This window comes from Haliotis asinina, chromosome 14 (genome assembly GCF_037392515.1).
Source record: "Haliotis asinina isolate JCU_RB_2024 chromosome 14, JCU_Hal_asi_v2, whole genome shotgun sequence".
NCBI lineage: Eukaryota > Metazoa > Mollusca > Gastropoda > Lepetellida > Haliotidae > Haliotis > Haliotis asinina.
Window position 1 is genome coordinate 18,601,556 of NC_090293.1, and position 20,580 is coordinate 18,622,135.

Below are 20,580 nucleotides of genomic sequence, written 5' to 3' on the forward strand. Positions count from 1 at the left end.
AAACAGAACGACCTAAAGATACATACTCTGTCAACCAGAACACGGAGACGGTACGAACCTACAGATAATACTCTGTCGACCAGAACACGGAAACAGAACGACCTAAAGATACATACTCTGTCAACCAGAACACGGAGACAGAACGACCTAAAGATACATACTCTGTCAACCAGAACACGGAGACAGAACGACCTAAAGATACATACTCTGTCAACCAGAACACGGAGACGGTACGAACCTACACATAATACTCTGTCGACCAGAACACGGAGACAGTACGACCTACAGCACTCTGGAAAAGACAGGCGTTGTACAGTTTGCATATTTCGACCTCCTTTCACAAAGCACTGAGGTGATCGTGTCACTAAGGTAACCTTAGTGCAGTGTTTAATGGGAGTTAAAGTTAACCTTAGTAAAGGTTTCTTCGTAAAATAAGCCCCTGATCATGTGACTTTTAGGGTCGAGCAAGCAGTTGGCTCGCGTACTATGAATCAATGAAAGAGTTCTCGGAACGACAGTTTATGGTTGCCAAGTACTGGGTGTGAGCGAAGTGTAGAAAGTAATAGCTCAGGTGATTAAAAAAACACTGCTCGCCGCATTGTGGTACACGGTCCCCGAAGTGTAGTCGTTTTCATTCTTCTCAAACACGGATGCAAGTTTGAATCTAGGTCATCAGAGCACTTTGTGGTGATTAAGCTGTGTTCGTGTGGCTACCAGCAGGTAAGTCCGTTTAACTATTTTCCAGTTTAGTCAGCTACAGGGAAGTAGCGTGGCTTGAACATTTGAATAATTGAAACCGAAAGATGCTAATGTTAATTAATGATTTTCGTTATGATATTAACATCATTAATATGAAGTTAACCTTTATTCAAGTTGCCGCGATATATTGTAAGACAGTTCGTTGACTAATTGTAGGTCGTTGTGACCTCAAACGTTATGACTTGTCTGCATCACTGAACTTCCGAACTTGAACGTGTGTTTTATGAAAGTGTTACGTATGACAAACATGTATGATCACCAAGTTTATTAATATATACTATGTCTGTTTTTCACGCTTTATTGCCCCTTTCCTTGCCGATTTAGTTGGAAATAGATTATGAATTTTTCTGCACACCTACATAATACGGGATACCTACCAGCCATATTATTTAGTGTCACGTCACCCTAAACCTAACCCTAACCCTAACCCTAACCCTAACCCTAACCCTTACCTTAACCCTAAACCTTTTCCTAACCCTAACCATAAGCAAACTCAAAGATGGCGGAAGGTATCCAGTATTTTGTAATTTTACCGATTTTTCAGGTCGTTATGCTGTTGCTGGGCCTGCTTGTTAATGTTGTTGCCCAAAGGCAAACGGTTATAATGCTATAACATAAGGAAGTGGAAAACGCGAAATCTTATTTCAGTGTCTATAAATCATGTCATTTTTCAATCTATACAGTGCATTATGTTGTTGCCTTACTAACAAGCATCGCAATGCCGATCTATTACGATTGCACCATGCAACACGTAAATGATGTAGCACCATGCAGTATCATCATGGTGTATACCCATACAGCACATTGCAGTATCATGATGGCGTATACCCATACAGCATCATGCAGTATCATGATGGTGTATACCCATACAGCACCATGCAGTATCATGATGGTGTATACCCATACAGCACCATGCAGTATCATGATGGTGTATACCCATACAGCACCATGCAGTATCGTGATGGCGTATACCCATACAGCACCATGCAGCATCATGATGGCGTATACCCATACAGCACATTGCAGCATCATGATGGTGTATACCCATGCAGCACCATGCAGTATCATGATGGTGTATACCCATACAGCACCATGCAGTATCATGATGGTGTATACCCAGACAGCACCATGCAGTATCATGATGGTGTATACCCAGACATGATGGTGTATACCCAGACAGCACCATGCAGTATCATGATGGTGTATACCCATACAGCACCATGCAGTATCATGATGGTGTATACCCATACAGCACCATGCAGTATCATGATGGTGTATACCCAGACAGCACCATGCAGTATCATGATGGTGTATACCCAGACAGCACCATGCAGTATCATGATGGTGTATACCCAGACATGATGGTGTATACCCAGACAGCACCATGCAGCATCATGATGGTGTATACCCATACAGCATTGTTGATATGTAGCACTATGCAGTACCATGTTGATGTGTGACGATACAGCACCATGCAGTACCACGTTGATGTGTGCCTATGTAGCACTATGCAGTACCATGTTGATATATGACGATACAGCACCATGCAGTACCACGTTGATGTGTGCCTGTGTAGCACTATGCAGTACCATGTTGATATATGACGATACAGCACCATACAGTACCACGTTGATGTGTGCCTAAGTAGCACAATGCAGTACCATGTTGATATATGACGATACAGCACCATTCAGTACCACGTTGATGTGTGCCTATGTAGCACTATGCAGTACCATGTTGATGTGTGACGATACAGCACCATGCAGTACCACGTTGATGTGTGCCTATGTAGCACTATGCAGTACCATGTTGATATATGACGATACAGCACCATGCAGTACCACGTTGATGTGTGCCTGTGTAGCACTATGCAGTACCATGTTGATATATGACGATACAGCACCATACAGTACCACGTTGATGTGTGCCCATGTAGCACTATGCAGTACCATGTTGATATATGACGATACAGCACCAAGCAGTACCACGTTGATGTGTGCCTATGTAGCACTATGCAGCACCATGTTGATATATGACGATACAGCACCATGCAGTACCACGTTGATGTGTGCCCATGTAGCACTATGCAGTACCATGTTGATATATGACGATACAGCACCATTCAGTACCACGTTGATGTGTGTCTATGTAGCACTATGCAGTACCATGTTGATATATGACGATACAGCACCATACAGTACCACGTTGATGTGTGTCTATGTAGCACTATGCAGTACCATGTTGATATATGACGATACAGCACTATGCAGTACCACGTTGATGTGTGTCTATGTAGCACTATGCAGTACCATGTTGATATATGACGATACAGCACCATGCAGTACCACGTTGATGTGTGCCTAAGTAGCACTATGCAGTACCATGTTGATATATGACGATACAGCACCATGCAGTACCACGTTGATGTGTGCCTATGTAGCACTATGCAGTACCATGTTGATATATGACGATACAGCACCATTCAGTACCACGTTGATGTGTGCCTGTGTAGCACTATGCAGTACCATGTTGATATATGACGATACAGCACCATGCAGTACCGCGTTGATGTGTGTCTATGTAGCACTATGCAGTACCATGTTGATATATGACGATACAGCACCATGCAGTACCACGTTGATGTGTGCCTAAGTAGCACTATGCAGTACCATGTTGATATATGACGATACAGCACCATGCAGTACCACGTTGATGTGTGTCTATGTAGCACTATGCAGTACCATGTTGATATATGACGATACAGCACCATGCAGTACCACGTTGATGTGTGTCTATGTAGCACTATGCAGTACCATGTTGATATATGACGATACAGCACCATGCAGTACCACGTTGATGTGTGCCTAAGTAGCACTATGCAGTACCATGTTGATATATGACGATACAGCACCATGCAGTACCACGTTGATGTGTGCCTAAGTAGCACTATGCAGTACCATGTTGATATATGACGATACAGCACCATACAGCACCATGCAGTACCACGTTGATGTGTGCCTAAGTAGCACTATGCAGTACCATGTTGATATATGACGATACAGCACCATGCAGTACCACTTTGATGTGTGCCTAAGTAGCACTATGCAGTACCATGTTGATATATGACGATACAGCACCATGCAGTACCACGTTGATGTGTGCCTATGTAGCACTATGCAGTACCATGTTGATATATGACGATACAGCACCATGCAGTACCACGTTGATGTGTGCATAAGTAGCACTATGCAGTACCATGTTGATGTATGACGATACAGCACCATGCAGTACCACGTTGATGTGTGCCTAAGTAGCACTATGCAGTACCATGTTGATATATGACGATACAGCACCATGCAGTACCACGTTGATGTGTGCCTATGTAGAACCATGCAGTACCATGTTGATGTATGACGATACAGCACCATGCAGTACCACGTTGATGTGTGCATAAGTAGCACTATGCAGTACCATGTTGATGTATGACGATACAGCACCATGCAGTACCACTTTGATGTGTGCCTAAGTAGCACTATGCAGTACCATGTTGATGTATGACGATACAGCACCATGCAGTACCACGTTGATGTGTGCCTAAGTAGCACTATGCAGTACCATGTTGATATATGACGATACAGCACCATGCAGTACCACGTTGATGTGTGCCTAAGTAGCACTATGTAGTACCATGTTGATGTATGACGATACAGCACCATATAGTACCACGTTGATGTGTGCCCATGTAGCACTATGCAGTACCATGTTGATATATGACGATACAGCACCATACAATACCACGTTGATGTGTGCCCATGTAGCACTATGCAGTACCATGTTGATATATGACGATACAGCACCATACAGTACCACGTTGATGTGTGCCTATGTAGCACTATGCAGTACCATGTTGATATATGACGATACAGCACCATGCAGTACCGCGTTGATGTGTGCCTATGTAGCACTATGCAGTACCATGTTGATATATGACGATACAGCACCATGCAGTACCACGTTGATGTGTGCCTATGTGGCACTATGTAGTACCATGTTGATATATGACGATACAGCACCATTCAGTACCACTTTGATGTGTGCCTATGTAGCACTATGCAGTACCATGTTGATATATGACGATACAGCACCATTCAGTACCACTTTGATGTGTGCCTAAGTAGCACTATGCAGTACCATGTTGATATATGACGATACAGCACCATGCAGTACCACTTTGATGTGTGTCTATGTAGGACTATGCAGTACCATGTTGATATGTGACGATACAGCACCATGCAGTACCACGTTGATGTGTGCCTGTGTAGCACTATGCAGTACCATGTTGATATGTGACGATACAGCACCATGCAGTACCACGTTGATGTGTGCCTAAGTAGCACTATGCAGTACCATGTTGATATATGACGATACAGCACCATGCAGTACCACGTTGATGTGTGCCTATGTAGCACTATGCAGTAGCATGTTGATGTATGACGATACAGCACCATGCAGTACCACGTTGATGTGTGCCTAAGTAGCACTATGCAGTACCATGTTGATATATGACGATACAGCACCATGCAGTACCACGTTGATGTGTGCCTATGTAGCACTATGTAGTACCATGTTGATGTATGACGATACAGCACCATATAGTACCACGTTGATGTGTGCCCATGTAGCACTATGCAGTACAATGTTGATATATGACGACACAGCACCATGCAGTACCACGTTGATGTGTGTCTATGTTGCACTATGGAGTACCATGTTGATATAGGACGATACAGCACCATTCAGTACCACGTTGATGTGTGCCTGTGTAGCACTATGCAGTACCATGTTGATATATGACGATACAGCACCATGCAGTACCGCGTTGATGTGTGTCTATGTAGCACTATGCAGTACCATGTTGATATATGACGATGCAGCACCATACAGTACCACGTTGATGTGTGCCTATGTAGCACTATGCAGTACCATGTTGATATATGACGATACAGCACCATGCAGTACCACGTTGATGTGTGCCTAAGTAGCACTATGCAGTACCATGTTGATATATGACGATACAGCACCATGCAGTACCACGTTGATGTGTGCCTAAGTAGCACTATGCAGTACCAGGTTGATATATGACGATACAGCACCATTCAGTACCACGTTGATGTGTGCCTGTGTAGCACTATGCAGTACCATGTTGATATATGACGACACAGCACCATACAGTACCACGTTGATGTGTGCCTAAGTAGCACTATGCAGTACCATGTTGATATATGACGATACAGCACCATGCAGTACCACGTTGATGTGTGTCTATGTTGCACTATGCAGTACCACGTTGATGTGTGCCTGTGTAGCACTATGCAGTACAATGTTGACATATGACGATACAGCACCATGCAGTACCACGTTGATGTGTGCCTAAGTAGCACTATGCAGTACCATGTTGATATATGACGATACAGCACCATGCAGTACCACGTTGATGTGTGCCTAAGTAGCACTATGCAGTACCATGTTGATATATGACGATACAGCACCATTCAGTACCACGTTGATGTGTGTCTATGTAGCACTATGCAGTACCATGTTGATATATGACGATACAGCACCATTCAGTACCACGTTGATGTGTGCCTGTGTAGCACTATGCAGTACCATGTTGATATATGACGATACAGCACCATGCAGTACCACGTTGATGTGTGCCTAAGTAGCACTATGCAGTACCATGTTGATATATGACGATACAGCACCATTCAGTACCACGTTGATGTGTGCCTGTGTAGCACTATGCAGTACCATGTTGATATATGACGACACAGCACCATACAGTACCACGTTGATGTGTGCCTAAGTAGCACTATGCAGTACCATGTTGATATATGACGATACAGCACCATGCAGTACCACGTTGATGTGTGTCTATGTTGCACTATGCAGTACCATGTTGATGTGTGCCTGTGTAGCACTATGCAGTACAATGTTGATATATGACGATACAGCACCATGCAGTACCACGTTGATGTGTGCCTATGTAGCACTATGCAGTACCATGTTGATATATGACGATACAGCACCATGCAGTACCGCGTTGATGTGTGCCTATGTAGCACTATGCAGTACCATGTTGATATATGACGATACAGCACCATGCAGTACCACGTTGATGTGTGCCTATGTGGCACTATGTAGTACCATGTTGATATATGACGATACAGCACCATTCAGTACCACTTTGATGTGTGCCTATGTAGCACTATGCAGTACCATGTTGATATATGACGATACAGCACCATTCAGTACCACTTTGATGTGTGCCTAAGTAGCACTATGCAGTACCATGTTGATATATGACGATACAGCACCATGCAGTACCACGTTGATGTGTGTCTATGTAGCACTATGCAGTACCATGTTGATATGTGACGATACAGCACCATGCAGTACCACGTTGATGTGTGCCTAAGTAGCACTATGCAGTACCATGTTGATATGTGACGATACAGCACCATGCAGTACCACGTTGATGTGTGCCTGTGTAGCACTATGCAGTACCATGTTGATATATGACGATACAGCACCATGCAGTACCACGTTGATGTGTGCCTAAGTAGCACTATGCAGCACCATGTTGATACATGACGATACAGCACCATGCAGTACCACGTTGATGTGTGTCTATGTTGCACTATGCAGTACCATGTTGATGTGTGCCTGTGTAGCACTATGCAGTACCATGTTGATGTATGATGATACAGCACCATGCAGTACCACGTTGATGTGTGCCTGTGTAGCACTATGCAGTACCATGTTGATACATGACGATACAGCACCATACAGTACCACGTTGATGTGTGCCCATGTAGCACTATGCAGTACCATGTTGATATATGACGATACAGCACCATGCAGTACCACGTTGATGTGTGTCTATGTAGCACTATGCAGTACCATGTTGATATATGACGATACAGCACCATGCAGTACCACGTTGATGTGTGCCTAAGTAGCACTATGCAGTACCATGTTGATATATGACGATACAGCACCATTCAGTACCACGTTGATGTGTGCCTGTGTAGCACTATGCAGTACCATGTTGATATATGACGATACAGCACCATACAGTACCACGTTGATGTGTGCCTAAGTAGCACTATGCAGTACCATGTTGATATATGACGATACAGCACCATGCAGTACCACGTTGATGTGTGGCTATGTTGCACTATGCAGTACCATGTTGATGTGTGCCTGTGTAGCACTATGCAGTACAATGTTGATATATGACGATACAGCACCATGCAGTACCACGTTGATGTGTGCCTGTGTAGCACTATGCAGTACCATGTTGATATATGACGATACAGCACCATACAGTACCACGTTGATGTGTGCCCATGTAGCACTATGCAGTACCATGTTGATATATGACGATACAGCACCATGCAGTACCACGTTGATGTGTGCCTATGTAGCACTATGCAGTACCATGTTGATATATGACGATACAGCACCATGCAGTACCACGTTGATGTGTGCCTAAGTAGCACTATGCAGTACCATGTTGATATATGACGATACAGCACCATGCAGTACCACGTTGATGTGTGCCTATGTAGCACCATGCAGTACCATGTTGATATATGACGATACAGCACCATGCAGTACCACGTTGATGTGTGCCTAAGTAGCACTATGCAGTACCATGTTGATGTATGACGATACAGCACCATGCAGTACCACGTTGATGTGTGCCTAAGTAGCACTATGCAGTACCATGTTGATATATGACGATACAGCACCATGCAGTACCACGTTGATGTGTGCCTATGTAGCACTATGTAGTACCATGTTGATATATGACGATACAGCACCATGCAGTACCACGTTGATGTGTGCCTATGTAGCACTATGCAGTACCGTGTTGATGTATGACGATACAGCACCATGCAGTACCACGTTGATGTGTGCCTATGTAGCACTATGCAGTACCATGTTGATGTATGACGATACAGCACCATGCAGTACCACGTTGATGTGTGCCTAAGTAGCACTATGCAGTACCATGTTGATATATGACGATACAGCACCATGCAGTACCACGTTGATGTGTGTCTATGTTGCACTATGCAGTACCATGTTGATGTGTGCCTGTGTAGCACTATGCAGTACCATGTTGATATATGATGATACAGCACCATGCAGTACCACGTTGATGTGTGCCTGTGTAGCACTATGCAGTACCATGTTGATATATGACGATACAGCACCATACAGTACCACGTTGATGTGTGCCTAAGTAGCACTATGCAGTACCATGTTGATATATGACGATACAGCACCATGCAGTACCACGTTGATGTGTGTCTATGTAGCACTATGCAGTACCATGTTGATATATGACGATACAGCACCATGCAGTACCACGTTGATGTGTGCCTAAGTAGCACTATGCAGTACCATGTTGATATATGACGATACAGCACCATTCAGTACCACATTGATGTGTGCCTGTGTAGCACTATGCAGTACCATGTTGATATATGACGATACAGCACCATACAGTACCACGTTGATGTGTGCCTAAGTAGTACTATGCAGTACCATGTTGATATATGGCGATACAGCACCATGCAGTACCACGTTGATGTGTGTCTATGTTGCACTATGCAGTACCATGTTGATGTGTGCCTGTGTAGCACTATGCAGTACAATGTTGATATATGACGATACAGCACCATGCAGCACGACGTTGATGTGTGCCTGTGTAGCACTATGTAGTACCATGTTGATATATGACGATACAGCACCATACAGTACCACGTTGATGTGTGCCCATGTAGCACTATGTAGTACCATGTTGATGTATGACGATACAGCACCATTCAGTACCACGTTGATGTGTGCCTATGTAGCACTATGCAGTACCATGTTGATATATGACGATACAGCACCATGCAGTACCACGTTGATGTGTGTCTATGTAGCACTATGCAGTACCATGTTGATATATGACGATACAGCACCATTCAGTACCACGTTGATGTGTGCCTGTGTAGCACTATGCAGTACCATGTTGATATATGACGATACAGCACCATGCAGTACCGCGTTGATGTGTGTCTATGTAGCACTATGCAGTACCATGTTGATATATGACGATACAGCACCATACAGTACCACGTTGATGTGTGCCTATGTAGCACTATGCAGTACCATGTTGATATATGACGATACAGCACCATGCAGTACCACGTTGATGTGTGCCTGTGTAGCACTATGCAGTACCATGTTGATATATGACGATACAGCACCATGCAGTACCACGTTGATGTGTGCCTAAGTAGCACTATGCAGTACCATGTTGATGTATGACGATACAGCACCATGCAGTACCACGTTGATGTGTGTCTATGTAGCACTATGCAGTACCATGTTGATATATGACGATACAGCACTATGCAGTACCACGTTGATGTGTGTCTATGTAGCACTATGCAGTACCATGTTGATGTATGACGATACAGCACCATGCAGTACCACGTTGATGTGTGCCTAAGTAGCACTATGCAGTACCATGTTGATATATGACGATACAGCACCATGCAGTACCACGTTGATGTGTGCCTAAGTAGCACTATGCAGTACCATGTTGATATATGACGATACAGCACCATACAGCACCATGCAGTACCACGTTGATGTGTGCCTAAGTAGCACTATGCAGTACCATGTTGATGTATGACGATACAGCACCATGCAGTACCACGTTGATGTGTGCCTAAGTAGCACTATGCAGTACCATGTTGATATATGACGATACAGCACCATGCAGTACCACGTTGATGTGTGCCTATGTAGCACCATGCAGTACCATGTTGATATATGACGATACAGCACCATGCAGTACCACGTTGATGTGTGCCTAAGTAGCACTATGCAGTACCATGTTGATGTATGACGATACAGCACCATGCAGTACCACGTTGATGTGTGCCTAAGTAGCACTATGCAGTACCATGTTGATATATGACGATACAGCACCATGCAGTACCACGTTGATGTGTGCCTAAGTAGCACTATGTAGTACCATGTTGATATATGACGATACAGCACCATGCAGTACCACGTTGATGTGTGCCTATGTAGCACTATGCAGTACCGTGTTGATGTTTGACGATACAGCACCATGCAGTACCACGTTGATGTGTGCCTATGTAGCACTATGCAGTACCATGTTGATGTATGACGATACAGCACCATGCAGTACCACGTTGATGTGTGCCTAAGTAGCACTATGCAGTACCATGTTGATATATGACGATACAGCACCATGCAGTACCACGTTGATGTGTGCCTATGTAGCACTATGTAGTACCATGTTGATGTATGACGATACAGCACCATATAGTACCACGTTGATGTGTGCCCATGTATCACTATGCAGTACCATGTTGATATATGACGATACAGCACCATACAATACCACGTTGATGTGTGCCCATGTAGCACTATGCAGTACCATGTTGATATATGACGATACAGCACCATACAGTACCACGTTGATGTGTGCCCATGTAGCACTATGCAGTACCATGTTGATATATGACGATACAGCACCATTCAGTACCGCGTTGATGTGTGCCTATGTAGCACTATGCAGTACCATGTTGATATATGACGATACAGCACCATGCAGTACCACGTTGATGTGTGCCCATGTAGCACTATGCAGTACCATGTTGATATATGACGATACATTACCATTCAGTACCGCGTTGATGTGTGCCTATGTAGCACTATGCAGTACCATGTTGATGTATGACGATACAGCACCATGCAGTACCACGTTGATGTGTGCCTAAGTAGCACTATGCAGTACCATGTTGATATATGACGATACAGCACCATGCAGTACCACGTTGATGTGTGCCTATGTAGCACTATGCAGTACCATGTTGATATATGACGATACAGCACCATGCAGTACCACGTTGATGTGTGCCTAAGTAGCACTATGCAGTACCATGTTGATGTATGACGATACAGCACCATGCAGTACCACGTTGATGTGTGCCTAAGTAGCACTATGCAGTACCATGTTGATGTATGACGATACAGCACCATGCAGTACCACGTTGATGTGTGCCTAAGTAGCACTATGTAGTACCATGTTGATATATGACGATACAGCACCATGCAGTACCACGTTGATGTGTGCCTATGTAGCACTGTGTAGTACCATGTTGATGTATGACGATACAGCACCATATAGTACCACGTTGATGTGTGCCCATGTAGCACTATGCAGTACCATGTTGATATATGACGATACAGCACCATACAATACCACGTTGATGTGTGCCCATGTAGCACTATGCAGTACCATGTTGATATATGACGATACAGCACCATACAGTACCACGTTGATGTGTGCCCATGTAGCACTATGCAGTACCATGTTGATATATGACGATACAGCACCATGCAGTACCACGTTGATGTGTGCCTATGTAGCACTATGCAGTACCATGGTGATGTATGACGATACAGCACCATGCAGTACCACGTTGATGTGTGCCTATGTGGCACTATGCAGTACCATGTTGATGTATGACGATACAGCACCTTTCAGTACCACTTTGATGTGTGCCCATGTAGCACTATGCAGTACCATGTTGATATATGACGATACAGCACCATGCAGTACCACGTTGATGTGTGTCTATGTAGCACTATGCAGTACCATGTTGATATATGACGATACAGCACCATTCAGTACCACTTTGATGTGTGCCTAAGTAGCACTGTGCAGCACCATGTTGATATATGACGATACAGCACCATGCAGTACCACTTTGATGTGTGCCTATGTAGCACTATGCAGTACCATGTTGATATATGACGATACAGCACCATTCAGTACCACGTTGATGTGTGCCTATGTAGCACTATGCAGTACCATGTTGATATATGACGATACAGCACCATGCAGTACCACGTTGATGTGTGCCTAAGTAGCACTATGCAGTACCATGTTGATGTATGACGATACAGCACCATGCAGTACCACGTTGATGTGTGCCTAAGTAGCACTATGCAGTACCATGTTGATGTATGACGATACAGCACCATGCAGTACCACGTTGATGTGTGCCTAAGTAGCACTATGTAGTACCATGTTGATATATGACGATACAGCACCATGCAGTACCACGTTGATGTGTGCCTATGTAGCACTGTGTAGTACCATGTTGATGTATGACGATACAGCACCATATAGTACCACGTTGATGTGTGCCCATGTAGCACTATGCAGTACCATGTTGATATATGACGATACAGCACCATACAATACCACGTTGATGTGTGCCCATGTAGCACTATGCAGTACCATGTTGATATATGACGATACAGCACCATACAGTACCACGTTGATGTGTGCCCATGTAGCACTATGCAGTACCATGTTGATATATGACGATACAGCACCATGCAGTACCGCGTTGATGTGTGCCTATGTAGCACTATGCAGTACCATGGTGATGTATGACGATACAGCACCATGCAGTACCACGTTGATGTGTGCCTATGTGGCACTATGCAGTACCATGTTGATGTATGACGATACAGCACCATTCAGTACCACTTTGATGTGTGCCTAAGTAGCACTATGCAGTACCATGTTGATATATGACGATACAGCACCATGCAGTACCACGTTGATGTGTGTCTATGTAGCACTATGCAGTACCATGTTGATATATGACGATACAGCACCATTCAGTACCACTTTGATGTGTGCCTAAGTAGCACTGTGCAGTACCATGTTGATATATGACGATACAGCACCATGCAGTACCACGTTGATGTGTGTCTATGTAGCACTATGCAGTACCATGTTGATATATGACGATACAGCACCATTCAGTACCACTTTGATGTGTGCCTAAGTAGCACTATGCAGTACCATGTTGATATATGACGATACAGCACCATTCAGTACCACTTTGATGTGTGCCTAAGTAGCACCGTGCAATACAATGTTGACATATGCCTAGGTAGCAGCATGCAGTACCACGTTGACGTATGACGATGTATCACAATAATTAAAGATCAGAGTCGACGAGTGATGGGAACACATATGAAGGAAGATACGCAAGACCTATGTGTATTGAAAAGTCTTAGTGAAATAAGTATGAAAGTTAAAATAAGTAAAAGTCTTTTGCTCACATTTGGCACTTTTTGTTTTACAGGCGAATTTTTAAACGTTTTTTTCTGAATAATATCATCAAAGATGGAGAAACACCCCCCTCCATACCAGCCGGGGACGGGGTCGCCCCCACAGGCATATGCACCACCCCCACAAGGATATGGACCACCACCCCAGGGATACGGACCACCACCCCAGGGATACGGACCACCACCCCAGGGATACGGATCACCCCAGGGTTACGGACCACCACCTCAGGGATACGGACCACCACCCCAAGGATACGGGCCACCCCAGCCCTACCCTCCTCCGGTAAAGTGATCAATATTTCTTGTACTTGAATATCTGTGTGAGAATCGGTCTTCAGTAACCCATGCTTGTGGTGAGAGGCGACTAACAGGATCGGATGGTCAGACTTGCTCACCTGGGGCCCCATTCACGAAAACAAGCTTTATTAGTTTAACCTTAACTCCCATTCATTAACACTGCACTGAGGTTACCTTAGTGACTTACGATCACCTTAGTGCCTTGTGAAAGAAGGCCCTGGTTGACACATCGTGACTCAGCTGCGCAGGTTGATGGTCATGCTGATGATCACTGGATTGTCAGATCCAGACTCCACACCGCCACCTTACAGCTGGAATGTTGTACAGTGCAATATTTTGTGTATTTCTTGTCTAATGTAAGGACGTACCTTACGACTATGTAAAATTATGGAAAATTTTAGATCTCTAATCGAAAGTGAAATTTACGTATTTACGTAAAACTGACCTCGCGTTGTCAATGACGGCTCCCAAAGAGCTCGGTTTTCGTTCTCATTCGTTTTGTGTGTTAAATTCATGAACGTGATGCATCTTGCTCTCAGTGAAAGATTTGGTTTTGGTGACCCCAGTTCCAAAGCGAAACAAGAGTGGGGAATATGTCAAAGTTATTAATCGGGATAGAGTTGAAATATAATGTCCTGGATTGGTAAGGATGGATTTTCATGTTTGTGTTTTAGACGTTTATTGTCATGTTGATTTTGTAGATGATGCAGCAGCAAACAAGTACCAACGTCGTTGTTGTCGGTGGTGGTGCTGCGCAGACTGTTGTAGTTCAAGAGAGAGAGTAAGTACTTATATTACAGTTAATGACATATTAGTCCCTTGTCTCTAGCTCCCATAACGAGTGAGTGAAAATATGAGACACATGTTACATATATGAAAATTGATAATATACGCGAATAGATCGCCGGACACTAATGTAGGCTATTGGAGTTGACTTCCCATGTTGTCAAACGCTTATCTCCCTTACATGCACTTTCGGCTTGGTCACGTGACCTTGTTAGCAGACGAGAGAATGGACGAAATGGTAACTATCATTCAAAGAAGTAGACTTCAGGCATTGTATGAATCCGGCATGCGATCAGTTAAGAAACTTGTTAAGTTGTCAGGTCTTAGTAGCGCATCAGTTCACAGAATTTTGAATAGAATCGAAGCAGGAGTTGGCGTAGGACGTAAGCCGGGATTGGGACGTCGTTCGAGCCTGGGGCCTCATGACAGGAGGAGGGTCGCGCGCCTCGCTGTGCTGCATCCGAACTGGTCTGCCAAACACATTGCTGTCTGAGCATCAAGTCAAGGTGGTCCTGACATATCAGAGTGGACAATTCGATGCTCATTAAAACACTCTGGATATGCTAAACTGGTACCGAAAAAAGTCCCCTTGATGGCAGATGACCATCAGGCTAAACGACTTGAATGGTGTAGAATGTATGGGTGCCAGGAGTTTTCCAATGTGATTTTCACAGACGAGAGTAAATTTCAGTTTTACAGAATAACGAGGACGAGGTGGTCTGAGGAAAGTGCTTGAAAATGGTACTAAAGTTTTCTCCAAGTGTCATGGTATGGGGTGGCATTAGCTAACTCGGTGTGACGCCTCTGCTGGAGATGGAGGGCAGATTTGATTCTCGCAAATACTGTGATATTTTACAGCAAGGCGTACTAGATTCCCACATAGGTCAAAGTGGAATCCCATTCCAATTTCAACAAGACAATGCCCCGATCCACAAATCAATTCACACCTTGACCTGGCTGGAAGCCATTCACGTGACCTTTGAACATATTTCCCGCTGCGTCACCAGACTTAAATCCAATAGAAAATGTGTGGCAGATCATAAAGTTGAGAGGTTGGAACCCAAAATCATCCGCGAGTGGCGTCATGTTATTGACCAGACATGGATGGACCTACCCCAAACTTAATATAATATATATAGATTCCATGCCGTGCCGAATTCAGCAGTGCATACAGAGAACCGGAGGACTGACCGACTGCTAAGATGTATTTCCTTTAAGGACAAGGCATCAGACTCATCTGTGACAAATTTTATGAAACTTTAATATAAAATAAATGTATGTATGTATGTATGTATGTATGTATGTATGTATGTATGTATGTATGTATGTATGTATGTATGTATGTATGTATGTATGTATGTATGTATGTATGTATGTACAGTGTTCCCAGAAATTATTCAGAAAATCTTTGTTTTTTTTCTAATGATGCTAAGATTGGAAAAAGGGCTTTCACTATGCACTAAGCATACTAAATAAGGGAGACAACTCTTGAAGCCTTAGAAGGCAGCTCATTACGTCAAGAGTTATCTTCCTTGTCTGAGCAGACGGCTTCCTGTGTTGACATGGCAGAATTTACAGCAAGAGAGAAAAGAAAGCTCATTCTAGCTGATTTTGAAAGGGGTGAGGCTGATGCTAAAGTGTTAGCTTGTAGACATGGTATTCCTCTGTCTACAGTATACAGAACTTTGAAGAATATTCAAACAGGAACCGGGATAGAGCACAAAGCAGGGGCAGGTCGGCCTAGGAAATTCAGTGTTGTGGATTGCCGAAGACTTGGGCAGATTGTGAGTAGGGGCAAATTGAGAACATCAGAAACATCAGTGTTGAGAACATCAGAAATGAAATGATTAGCAGAGGAAGTCCTCAGGTATGCAATGAAACGGTTAGGCAGGAATTACAGACACTTAATTGGGTGAAAAAACGTGGAATTACCTCGCCGTTGATGAAAGATGCACAAAAGGAAAAACGTTTAAACTGGTGTCGGGCTCATGAAAATCAAGATTGGGATAATGTTTTCTTTTCGGATGAAAGTTCTGTTTGGCTTTTCCCTAATTGTGTGAAAATTTGGACCAAAGATACTGTCAAACCTATCTACCAGCGACCAAAACATAGCCCGAAGTTTCACATGTGGGGTGGCATATCGGCTCGCGGAGTGACGCCATTGTGTGTTTTCACGGGAAACTTGACAAAAGAAAGATACGTTGACATTCTAAATGGTCACCTTCTTCCGACAGCACAAACATTGTATGAAGATGATTGGATTTTCCAGCATGATAATGACCCAAGACACACTGCGCGCTACACAAAACAGTGGTTGTCGGGCGAAAATGTTCAAGTTTTAGACTGGCCCAGTTACAGCCCAGACCTAAACCCAATTGAGAATGTGTGGGGAGTCATGAAGGACAGAATAAACCAAACGGTACTGAGAAATATTGAAGATATGAAGGCCGAGGTGGTCCAATATTGGGATACCCTGTCACACGATTACTTTGATGGGTAGTGTGCCTAGGCGTATTCAGGCATGCATTGCTGAGCGAGGAGGTCTAACAAAGTACTAAAACAAGACTGAGACTGTAAAAGGATGATGTTTTAACATGTTTATGTAAGTAAAACGCCAGAAGTTAATAAACGTAATGAGTTACATGACGCAACATGATTCTCAATAATTTCTGGGAATACTATATGTGTGTGTGTGTGTGTGTGTGTGTGTGTGTGTGTGTGTGTGTGTGTGTGTGTGTGTGTGTGTGTGTGTGTATGTATGTAGGTATACTTTTCAATATCAGTTTTCGCCTTACCACAGGACATGTCCTACTTCGTGCCTTAATCGGTGCTGCTTATGACATGGGGTATTAAATTTGCTTTTTTCTGAAACTGAAAAAATATTCTTTTACAGTAGTAAAGACAGCACCACAAGAAGAATTCAGAGAGTCAATAATGCAATGGCTAGATATATGTTTAATCTTTGACATTATGTTGGAAGAGATTTGGGGTAGCATAGTGGTTAAAGCGTGAGCTCGTCACGCCGAAGATCGGGTTTGATTTCCCACATGGGTACAAAGTGTGAAGCCCATTTCTGGTGTCCCCCGCCATGATGTCGCTGGAATATTGCCAAACGCGTCGTAAAACCATACTCACTCACTCAGTCTTGTTACCATAGTTGTCAAGATCAGGCAATGAATTACCCTCCTTTGTTCGTTTGTTTGTGTGAATTGCACTTAAAACTTATAACAAACTACTAGTATTTCATAATGGGGTCTAACAAGGTTCCACACTACGGCTTTGCTTGCATGCTTTATCTATATTGTGGAAGAGTTTGTGTTTTTATCAACATTTTTCTTACGTCTAGGACAATCCCACAATTTCCGGTGTATTTCCGGTGTATTTCCGGTTACAGCTGAACTATAACTTCACTTCTTAAAAAGACCCGTCTGATATTATTTCCTGAATATTAGTGAATGGAGTTAAGCTGATTATAAATGCACGTATTATTATTATTACAATACGTATCAAAATCTGGGTTCAGAAGTGACTGGTGCAAATTCAGGACAGATATCTGCCCGATTCTGGAAGGAACCTACTTTACTGCAGAGAAAATAATGGTAGACAGTGCGTTGCTTCGTTACAGGAGTTGTCGATCAAGCCGATAATAGGATTTATAGTAACCGTACAATATTGATGGTCAGGGATGGTTATGTTGTTTTCTTCCAGGACCGTCAACCATTGTCTTCACTGCTGTATCTCCATATTCTTCCCACCGTGGATTTTTGTGTGGATTTGTCTGGTGAGTGAGGATTTATCTCTCTCTCTCTCTCTCTCTCTCTCTCTCTCCCTCTCTCTCTCTTCCTCTCTCTCTCCCTCTCTCTCTCCCTCTCCCCCCCTCTCTCTCTCCCTCTCTCTCTCTCTCTCTCTCTCTCTCTCTGATTGTGTCTTCATGCACGTGCTGTTGTGGGTACATGCCAGTGTCAAAACGCCATTGTGCCTTCAGACATGTGCCTTTATGGGTACAAGCCAGTGTGCCAAAACACCATTGTGCCTTCATACATGTGCCATTCTGGGTACATGCACTGTGCCAAAACGCCACTGTGCCTTCATACGCAAGCCATTGTGGGTACATGCCATTTTATCAAATCGTCACTGTGCCTTCATACACGTGTCATTCTAGGTACATCACAATGTATCAAATTGCCACTGTGCCTTCATATACGTGTCATTGTGGGAACATGCCATTGCGCCAAAGCTTGACTTCAAACCCTTTTCACACAAAACCCACCATTTTAGTTTGTTAGTTCAAGGGCATGTGATGGCATTATCTGATATCTTCAAAGAACATGATAATCGAGTAACATTAAGTTTGTACTGTTTTCTTTTCAGTGTATCTGTTACGGTTGCTAGACAACAGGAACCAACGCGACAGCCACTGGTTGAGATGGGTTAGATGTTTTGTCTGATACGTGAAGGGAATCTTATACAGCTTACAGTATAACACCTTAATATAATCGCGTCATATTGGCTGCTTGCTGACGAAATCCGTGGCATGCCGACAATATCTTATATGTATCTATTTTTTAAAACCCATTCAAATATAATTCCGGCTAGTCAATTATTTTTTGGGCTAGTAACGTTCAGACATAGGCAGTCTGCAAAATTTGGAAAATGTTTCGCACACTGAATCTAATTACACACTGTCTATTTAAGGCCTACAACGTGTACAGAAAATCACCCTTACCTACGCTTGATGGTAAAAACCCCCCAAAATTAACAAAACAAATGACCCGTTATTACAACTGTTTACCTTTTATCTATAACACTCCACTACATGTACAAACTGTAGATTCATCACACATGTCCGGACACGTTTCATTGAAAAATGCTTCTTCTGTTTGTAGGGTCTGTCCGAGTTCAATATTCGGTGTTCAGTAAAAAAGTCCTTGGTAAAAGTAGTACCGATGAAAAAGTCCTAAATTTGCTTTGTAAAAAAAAGTTATCGGAAAAAAGTCCCCTTTTCATTTTAAACAAGAAATGTCCTGGATTTCATTTCCTATTTGGTGTACATATGGCCATCTATGAGCAGCTTCAGAGCACCTGTTTGTCTGAATTACTTCCATCCTGGAACTGGTGCTGCTGTTGTAGGACAGGTGTTTCTCATACAGGTGTTTCCCATGCAGGTGTTTCAAATAATTGTTATCGTACAGGTGTATAGATCTTTGTTATCGTAATGTCATGCTCCTGGCAGCCTAATATGTGTCAGTCGGTAAAACACAAATGCATTAGTTTTTTATATTGTCAATATTCTACAAGTATATGTTTATAAGAAATAAACAAATTCCTTCATTCTCTTGACGTGGAGTTGTCAATAGCTGTGTTGTTTTCAGTCAACGCATCCCGTGAAGATCCAGGTTAGAACTGATCTTTAGTAACCTATGCTTGTCGGAAAAGGCGACTAACAGGATCGGGTGGTCAAACTCAGTGACTTGGTTGACA

At 43.3% G+C, this 20,580-nt stretch overlaps 1 protein-coding gene across 1 annotated transcript; it reads left to right on the forward strand.

Moving 5' to 3' along the window:
• Positions 1 to 30: 30 nt before the first annotated feature.
• LOC137261105 (uncharacterized) lies at positions 31 to 20,437 on the forward strand. The gene is made up of 5 exons (XM_067798782.1): positions 31 to 720; positions 14,031 to 14,299; positions 15,015 to 15,094; positions 18,808 to 18,880; positions 19,471 to 20,437. The coding sequence occupies exons 2-5, from the start codon at positions 14,072 to 14,074 to the stop codon at positions 19,489 to 19,491; spliced, it is 402 nt and encodes a 133-aa protein (XP_067654883.1). The 5' UTR covers positions 31 to 720; positions 14,031 to 14,071; the 3' UTR covers positions 19,492 to 20,437.
• Positions 20,438 to 20,580: the final 143 nt, after the last annotated feature.